The sequence below is a fragment of the Acomys russatus genome, chromosome 28 (assembly GCF_903995435.1).
Source record: "Acomys russatus chromosome 28, mAcoRus1.1, whole genome shotgun sequence".
Classification (NCBI taxonomy): Eukaryota; Metazoa; Chordata; class Mammalia; order Rodentia; family Muridae; genus Acomys; species Acomys russatus.
In genome coordinates, this window is record NC_067164.1 from 14,488,671 (window position 1) to 14,498,486 (window position 9,816).

General features: G+C 36.7%; 1 protein-coding gene across 1 annotated transcript; it reads right to left on the reverse strand.

Annotated features, from left to right (window-relative positions):
* Window positions 1–225: 225 nt before the first annotated feature.
* Jchain (joining chain of multimeric IgA and IgM) lies at window positions 226–9,562 on the reverse strand. Its single transcript, XM_051170357.1, has 4 exons — window positions 9,367–9,562; window positions 5,784–5,904; window positions 2,469–2,549; window positions 226–1,139 (listed from the first exon to the last, which is right to left on the reverse strand). Exons 1-4 carry the CDS (start codon window positions 9,428–9,430, stop codon window positions 926–928), a joined length of 480 nt encoding a protein of 159 aa, XP_051026314.1. The 5' UTR covers window positions 9,431–9,562; the 3' UTR covers window positions 226–925.
* Window positions 9,563–9,816: the final 254 nt, after the last annotated feature.

Genomic DNA, 9,816 nt, shown 5'->3' on the forward strand with positions numbered 1-9,816 from the left:
CACAACCCCTGCTTCCGAAAGGTGCTATGTGCTATGGACTCTGCCTTTGTACTTAATTTTAAGTGTGAAATGACAAAGATTTCTCAAATATATACTCATCTAAGCTTAGTGATGAATGCACCATTATATTATAGTTACAAACCGTTTGCCAATAATAAGTTATATTTAATTTACATATAAAAAGGTTAAATACAAAATTTTTCAATGAATTACTTCACACGGGTATATGCTTACGAATCTATTTAATTATTCAAACTGCTAGAGAATATGTATTTTGGATTACAAATTGCATTTGATTCAGCTGTAACACAGGAGATTCCCCTAAGAATTTCAGACAAATTTCTGTCAAAAAAAAATCTAATGCCAAGTCTATGTGTTCTATCAAAATATATATTTTTTCATTTGTGCATCAAATCATATCGCTGTCAGCAAACTTGTTTCATAAGTATTAGTAAATAGTTCCAAAGTGTGTCCTTTATAACTCCTAGTGGATCTACTCAACCGCCCTGTGTTTGTGGTTCGTGTTCTCTGCACAGTGGGAGATTAGAGAAAGAACAGTACAGAGTATGGGAAAGCTCCAGCTCTCCACAGCAAAGTAGGAGAGAAAAGGGGCTGGGTTTAATAACGCCTCTTGATTTTCACTCTTGAAATTTTAGCTTCTCTCCTTGGTGATGATTTTAAATACTAGCAAATGAACTCTTAAAAATACATGTTTGGGCAAGCATGCAGATTGAATACTCAGAATTGAGAAAAAAATTATTTAATAGTGGCAGCAATGCTGATATTCTAACCATTGAAAGGGAATGTTAGTCTTATACCATCCAATAATAAATCCTGGTTTCAAATTCATTAGCAGTAAGTGTAACTCCTGGGTCCAAATGGACAGCCTCTAATGGCAGAGCTGCATAGGGAGAAGTGACTCAGACTAGTCAGGGTAGCAAGAATCAGGGGTCAAGGCTGATTCCACCATTTTGGTCTCACCATGATACATAAGTGGGACCATGGTCGTATAGCACTTGTTTCTGTCATACGTGTAGCATGTCTCTGGAACTGCACTGTCTTCGTTGCAGATATTGCTCTGTGTGGCAGTAACAATCTGATCACCCAGCTCCACTTCCACAGGATCGCATTTCTTACAGCTGAAAAAAATATATATGCGTGAGAAATCCCCCAATAGAGCCAGGCGTGGTGGCACACGACTGTAATCCCAGCACTCGGGAAGCAGACGCAGGTGGGTCTCCGTGAGTTCAAGGCTACTCTGGTCTACAAAACCAGTCCAGGATAGCCAAGGCTACACAGAGAAACCCTGTCTCAGAAAAAAAAAAAAAGTCCCCCAGGAAATGTTATGAGCCACTACAAATGTTAATCTAAAGTCTGTTAGTTCTTGCAGCTCTACCCTACAATAAATGATTATTCTTTCCAGACATAATATATGCACAACAAGGAATACCTTATAAAATTATTTAATCTTTCATGCATAAAGAGTAGATGAAAGTAAGCAATATAATTAGTGATATGATGATACAACCATCTTACCTATATGGTACAGCAGCTTGCACCGTGTTAGTTTATCCCTACCTGTATATTTGTTTCAATGAATTCAGTTTTAGTGACAAAGGAATATATACATATATTAATATATAGATATACGTGCACAAAGATATATATTTAGAGCAAACAGCTCACTATGTTGCTCGTGCTGGCCTGGAACCATCAGTCCTCCCGTTCCTACATCACCCTCTTGAGGGAAGATTTTTAGGATTTTTGGTTTGGTTTTTCAAGATAGTGTTTCTCTACATAACTCTGGTTGCCCTGGAACTCACTCTGTAGACCAGGCTGGCCTCAAACTCAAAGCTCTTCATGCCTCTAACTCTCGAGTACTGGGATTAAAGGTGTGCACAACCATGCCCAGTGAGAGGGGTTTTTTTTTCCCCCTAGGTTTTTTGACAGGCTCCCTCTGTGTAATAGCCCTGGCTGTCCTGGACTCACTTTGTAGACCAGGCTGGCCACAAACTCACAGAGATCCTCCTGCCTCTGCCTCCCAAATGCTGGGATCAAAGGTGTGTACCACCATGCTGAGTGAGAAAATTTTTATTTAACTGTTTAACATTGGATTCTATCACCTCCAAAGAAACACATGCGCACTGAAAGGTAAATACTACTTATTTAGATGCTGAGATAAATTGGCCTCTCCTGTATAAATGAAAATAATTTCTTCTTTAAAATAAATTTATCACAATAAATAAATAAATAAATAAATAAATAAATAAATAAATGTATCGCTACTGTTTTTCTGTGACCAAGTCTTATGATGTTTGGTACTTATCATTAATCTAAAAGTCAGTGGATTCAAAAGGTCAGACATTTCTCAATGCTTACACCCCAATGTACTGTCAGAAATATCATTATTAATAAAGTTATTAAAGCTTATTAACTTCAGCATACATAAGTATAAAGGAAAATCTTACATGTCTGACAAATGGTACACAAATTTCGTTCTCAGTGGAGAATTGGGATCCGAAATATTCTCCCTGTTGTTCAGGGGGACACTAAAAAGAGAGAAAAAACAGTAAAATAATTAAATACAAATTCAATTGTAAACCATTACTAGGGTTTCACAATAATTTGTTATATTTTAAATATAAGTGTCTTGCCTATAGACTATATAGGCAAGTTTCTTTCCTAGGCTATATACAGATACCTGTGTGACGTGTAGCAGTTGCTTGTAGAATGAACAGGCAAAAAGATATTATCTGTAATTTTACAAATGTATACATGATAAATTATAAATTATTTATTATTTCTTTATCTTATGTGTATAGGTGGTTTGTCTGCATATGTCTGTGTTCCCCATACTCATCCGATTCCTCTGGGGAGTGTTTTATTTGTTGGGGGATTATCTGTTTTTGTTTGGGGGTGAGTTTTATTGTGTTTTCCTTTTGTTCTTTTTGTCTTGGGGGATTGTTCGGCTTAGTTTTCCTTTGTTTGAGTATTGAGAAGGTGTTTCATATAATTCGGGTTTACTTCAAACACACTTTGTAGCAAAGGATGACCTTGAACTCATGACTCTTCTGCCTCCATCTCCCAAATGCGGAGACTACTCCTGTGTGTCTTCATCCCCAGTTCAGCTTGGACTACTTTATATAAGTTCTATTGTACTCCCAGTACTAGCCCTCAATGCTAGCTAGTCACTAAATAAAGATTTTTTGAATGAATAAATGTATCTATTCTTTGATTTGATTATAAAGGTCCTTATGATATAAAAGCTTGTAGCACTTACTTATTACATATACACATATATTTATGCACGTACGGTACGGTGAGCGTGTTCAGGCCACAGCACATGTGTGGAGGTCAGAGGGTAAGTTGCTGCAGTTAGTCCTCTCCTTCTACAAAGCAATGTCCTGGAGCTCAAATGCAAGTTGTTGGGCTTGGCAGCAAACACCATTATGCACTGAGCCATCTTGTTAACTCCAGAAAAGGTTTTAAATAATAGGAATGACAGGGAGATAAACATTTATAAGGTTCTATTGTGAGCCAAATAGTGTTCTTGTATAAATTAGTATATTATATAGTCAGAGTCTCACACACACACACACACACACACACACACACACACACACACACACACTTGTCCTTTTTCACAGCTCAGGAATAAGGCTCAAATTAGGTGACGTCCATAAAGCCAGCCATTACAGTAAGTGATAGTCAGGAACAAGGCCATAATGACACAGCACTGGCAATATCCTTTCAGAAAAAAAAATCAGGAAACATCAATACACATCAAGAAAAGTGTCATAAAGTAACTAAATGATTTGATTCCAGTAAATATACAAGTAAGAGATTAATTAGAAAATCATGGAAGCCTATTTAAACAACTGTTCCCCTGGAGATTCAAACATAAGCCCTTCTTCAATATGGTTTGTGTGCGATATCCTGGACTAGCTCCTTCTAACTGCATGTCTCTGCGAGAAGCCATAACTTCCAAGAGTTCCATGGGCAGGATCTGATGAGAAACCTTCATCTCCAATGTCTATAAAAAAATCCCCTCAGCTTGTTAACAAAAGTCAACTTCATTTAAGTCATGATCCAATCTCATTAAAGGTGCTACACATCAAAAGTGGGCTAAAGACACTACATTTAAACAAGACAGCTGCTTTCAAAACCCATGCCTGTATTGGGAGCTGTTTCAGAAAACCTACCATGGGACTCAAGGACTAAATTTAGACACACAAACTGAGGAAGAGTTAGCCAAGCTGAAAGGGGTGACAGAAAGAGTTTGTGAACAAAGAACCCAGTAGATGTAAAAGCAGGGGAGGTAGAAAGCACTGGATGTGGGGGAATAAAGACACGCCAGGACACCTGATTTGTTTTTTTGTTTTAGCACAAAGGAGATAGAGTAAGCAGTCTTGAAAGTTATGCTAAGCTTTATAGGGAGGTAAGACACAGTAATATGTACTACTGTAACAAAACTGCAGAATGCAATGCAGAATACAGAATGCAAACCAAGAGTGTTCTATCAGGACAATGATATAGTTATCAAACACATAGTTAGTGAAGTACATAATAGTCTTGCTAAAATATGAGACAGGCAGCCAGGCTGTGGTGGCCCATGCCTTTAATCCCAGCACTTGGGAGGCAGAGGCAGGTGGATCTCCGTGAGTTCAAGGTCGGCCTGGACTACGGAGTGAGTTCCAGGACAGCTGTTACACAGAGAAACTCTGTCTTGAAAAACCAAAAAAAAAAAAAAAAAAGGACAGATATTCTCATTTAAAAAAAAATAACCCTATAAAGTAGGCTCCATTTTTTCTTCTATTTAAAGATGAAAAGTTTAGGTTTGCAGTGGACAAATAATTTGATTATTTTTAAAAGTACACAGTTGCAAACTGATGTAGCCAGATCTTGAAACGAATTTTTAAAACATCATTATTTTTCCAATTGATGGCTGGAATTGACTGCTGTGTTCTTTTCTTATAAGAGGTATTAGGTTGGAGAAAACTATTAAGGTGGGAGTATTTAACCAGAAAAACTTGTTATTGATTGGAGCAAGTAAAAATCTTATTTCTCAAGTATTATCAGTATTCGTGCCATTCATTAAGAGCTACCAAGTAAGCCAGGTGTGGTGGCGCACACCTTTAATCCCAGCACTCAGGGAGGCAGAGGCAGGTGGATTGCTGTGAGTTCGAGGCCAGCTTGGTCTACAAAGTGAGTCCAGGGCAGCCAAGGCTACACAGAGAGACTCTGTTTTGGGGGAAAAAAATGAATGGCATTAATAACTCTGAGTCCAATTTATGAGTGAAAAGCCAAGTCATCAATTTGACTTAGTCTGTCTTTATGAAGACCATGTTAAACACTCAATAGTCAATAACCACAGAACAAGAGTGGAGCATTTACTGTTATCTGAAGTTGCAGTTCAAGCTGATTAGAATAACTGAAAGTTCTGATTCAAAGTGAAATCACTGCACGTAAACTGTCACGTTGGTGACTAAGTAGGAGCCTCCGGTTCCCTTTATGTCTGCTCTCAACTTCTGTAAAATTGCCCAGCTTATTAGCAGAATGCAACTTCATTTAAGCCATGATCCAATCTCATTACAGGCGCTACACATCAAAAGTGGGCTGAAGACACTACATTTAAACGCGGCAGCGCTTTCAAGGTCCGTGCCTGCTATAGAGAGCTGTTTCAGAAACCCTTGCATGGTCGCCTTTAACAAGAAAAGAAAGCTTGATAACAAAAAGTATCCACTTATAACATAGAAGAGAAAAGAAATGTGAATGCCACATACACAATTCGGATATTTCTCTCCACAATGTCCTCATTAGGGTCCTCGTTGGAACGGATGATCCTGGAAGTAACTCGGGTACACATGCATTTGTTGTCAGCAAGAACGGTCTTTTCACCATCACCTTGGGTTTGAAAGGTAAAATATATCATGAAAAAAGAAAACAAAAGACTATGTTTCCTTGGTGGTGTGGCACAGATCTGCACTTGGAAAATTCAGGAGGGAGGACAGGAAATCCAAGGCCTGCCTAGGCTACCTAGTAAAATTCCAGGACAGCCTGAATTACATGAAGGGATATTGTCTCTCTTTAAAAAAAAAAAAAAAAAAAAAAAAACAGAGTGTATACACATTAAGATGAGTTAATATGGCTTTTTTACCTGAAGATGTCAGACAAATGTAGCCCAGGCTAGCCTGAAAGTCGCTAAGCAGTTGTGGCTTCCACCTCCTGAGTGCTGAGCCTACAGGTGTGTGACAACACACCTCGACCAAAAACTTTAATTTTTATTGTTTATCAGCCGCAGTCTTTCTATATGTTCTCTTTTCTAATCTAAAAGAGCAAGGAACATCTAAAAAAATCTAAACAGTATTTTCTTTTTCTTCACTGGAAAAACTAAAGAAAATCTAGACTAAAAGAATTCTGACGTATCTAATGCTTCTAATTTTTTTTTGCGATGTCACCTAATAAAATCAGTGATAAACCAAAATAAAAGATAAAACATAAAGCTAGACTATTCTCGGCCAAAACAATCACCTGAAAGTAAACAATCTGAAGCTTCAGCCTTTATAAACCCAACTGCAAACACTGAGTTCTTCTGGATTTCTCATTTCTTCTTGTAAAAAACGGTTTCCTTTAAGCTATATTGGAAGAAGCATCTTTTCAAGACTATGTTATTTTGTAAAACAATATTCTCCACCTAAACATTCCTAAATTATCTATATTGTTTTTCATAATAATAATCACAGTACACAGACTCAAACAAAAAAATAACAAGAGCTATATGACTATTCCTTAGAAGAACTCTCTTAAAGGAAAGAGTTATATTTATGTAAAGTACTCCCTGAAAAGTTTTGCTCCAAAAACAATTTAGAAAATATTATGAGGTATGAGTTCAATTTAATGTGAAATGTCACTATAGAGAAAAAATTAATAAATGCACAGGTATGTATTAAAGCTTTAATTCACCGGTCGGTGGTGGTGCATGCCTTTAATCCCAGCACTTGGGAGGCAGAAGCAGGTGGGTCTCTGTGAGTTTGAGGCCAGCCTGGTCTACAAAGCGAGTCCAGGACAGCCAAAGCTACAAAGAGAAACCCTGTCTGGAAAAAACAAAAACAAAAAGCTGGTCCAGGACAGTCGAGGCTACACTGTCTCAAAAACAAAAAACAAAAAACAAAACAAACAAAAAAAAAACTTTAACTCTGAAAGTCAGTATCCACTGTCCGATGTGTATATCAAAGAGAGACTGTAAGTGTTGCAAAGAATAAACAAAGAAAATTCTGATTATCTCATGTTGAATCAATAACAGTAATAGTGTTATCTAATAGGTCTAGTTTAATAATGATGATGCGCAATATTCCTTTTCCCACAACTTCAGGTAAGTAAGCAACCTTTAAAATTCCCCTCTTTGAGTTTCATGAAGAATTAGTACGTACAATCAAACTATAAGGGCTAAAGGATGGGAACAGATATCATTCTACTTGGAGACTAGTTATTCCTGAAGGTTAGCTCCCAAAGCTATATTTCCATAACAACTGTTATATTTTAAGATCATTGTTATTGTACTTGTAATTGTTTGAAGAACAATATGTTAGTATCATATTATTCATAAATTCTTAATAAACCATCTAATACGACTGTGAATAGTGCTGGGGAAGAAATATCAGTGAAAATGTAAGATAATGAGATAGGGCTTATTAATGCTCGAAAAAGATTAAAAGAATTCAAATGGTGTTCTCTTCCTTATGTCTGTGTCCATTACACTTAAATACTTTTCTCAATGAAATCTATATGAGCACATAATATCTGATCAAAAATACACATTAAGAGTCAAGAAAATGACTTCAGTAGTAAGTATTAAATTGAAAATAGCCATACTCAGGAGGCAGAGGCAGGCAGGTCTCTGTGAGTTCAAGGCCAGCCTGGTCTACAAAGAGAGTCCAGGACAGCCAAGATAACATAGAGAAACCCTGTCTCAAAAAACCAAAAAAAGAAAAAAAAGAAAGAAAGAAAATAGGTGTATGTATTTCCTTTCTAGAAACATAAGAAGATATGATAATTGTAGTCATATACTTTCTAAAAATTAGGCAGTTTAATAAATCTAACAGAAAATATGTAATAACTTATTTACCAAGACCCAGTCTGTAATATTTACTTCCTAAAAATAAGCAATTTCCAAACAAATTATTTTATTTAAAAGCATTGAGACATGGTAGATATACAATAAAGTACCTGTTAAATTTAACTGAGCTCAAACAAATAGAACCACAAAGTGCTGTACTGTGCATATGATTGTAATGGGTGCAGACAAAACAAGAGCACAGTGAGAATGTGGGCTACACGGTCAAACTGGCCAGGTTGTACCTATCACTTGCTACAGTGTGAACCTGGCTAAGTTATTTCATCTCAGTGTCAAGTGTTTTAACATGTTGGAAATAATAATAGAAGTATGAAGAAATGAGTATTGTGAAAAGTTAAGTGGAATACCAAAGGAAAAGGCTGTTAGCGTAACAGCAAAACACACAGTTCAATAGTGATATCTGGCCAGCTGTGATGGCACATACCTGTAATCCCCACACTAGGGAGGCCGCGGCAGAGTAATCTAAAGTCTGAGGCCAGCCTGGTCTCCACAGTGAGATCCTGTCTCAAAAAATAGGAGGCAAAGAATAGCTATTTTATATATAGCTACATCTGTTTTATATAGACATGCTTATAGATATATAAACATGTTTGTAACATAAGTATTTACATGTATATATACATATATATATACTTTGTTACTAGTATTTTATATTTAAAATATTATTTCTGAAATGTGCTTTTCATGTTATTAATAAAATATAAGATGATCACTCTTAATTACATTTCTGTTTCCAAATAACAATACACTTCTCTAATCAGAATATGTTCCTTGATACAGTTGTCTGGAAGATTAAAAACAAAATATGAGAAGTACACACATCATGGATACCACTAATCATTTTTAAAGGGTTATGATGTAAGAGAGTTGTTGATTCTGTTTTCTCTATGGAGATAAAATTTTAAAAATTCTATATGATAATTACCATAGTTATTACTTCACTTCTTTAGAATATATAGAGACCCAAGGAGAGGGCTACTGATGTTTAAAGTTATGCATGGAAATATATAAGTGTGGCTACCTATAGCTACCCCAAAATATTTGCTTTCTTATGCTATAGGCTGAAGTAGCCAAACAGAAGAGAAAAAAGAACAAACAGAATACAATGAGCCTTGTCTGTATATATACTACTGCCTAAGAAGGTTAGGATAAATTTAAGTCTTCAGACCTAAAACATGTATCTGTTCTATCTTTTCCCTTTTATCTGGCTTTCTTGTTTGAGGACCACCTACCTGTTACAAGGACAGCCTTAACAAAAATGGCCAGGACTCCCCAGAGAAGCAAGTGAGTCTTCATCTTGTCTTCACTTTTGAAACACTGAAGCCGAACGCCAGGGCCAAGGTGTATGTGTCTATAAGGAGTGTGCAAATGACGCTGCTTCTGCTTTCTTAAAATAACACCCCAGGCAACAGGCGAGCCTCAAACAGTTGCAACATGGTTCAGGTTTGAGCTGTATGCTACACTGGACAGAGCACATGGTTCATATCTACGTGTTACTTCTTTTTTTAATTTTTAATTTTATTTTTATTAATTTATTCAGATTACAACTCAATTGTTATCCCATCCCTTGTATCCTCCCATTCCTCCCTCCCTCCCGCTTTTACCCTATTCCCCTCCCCTAGGTCTATGACTGAGGGAGACCTCCTCCCCCACAAATGGTCATAGGCTATCAAGTCTCATCT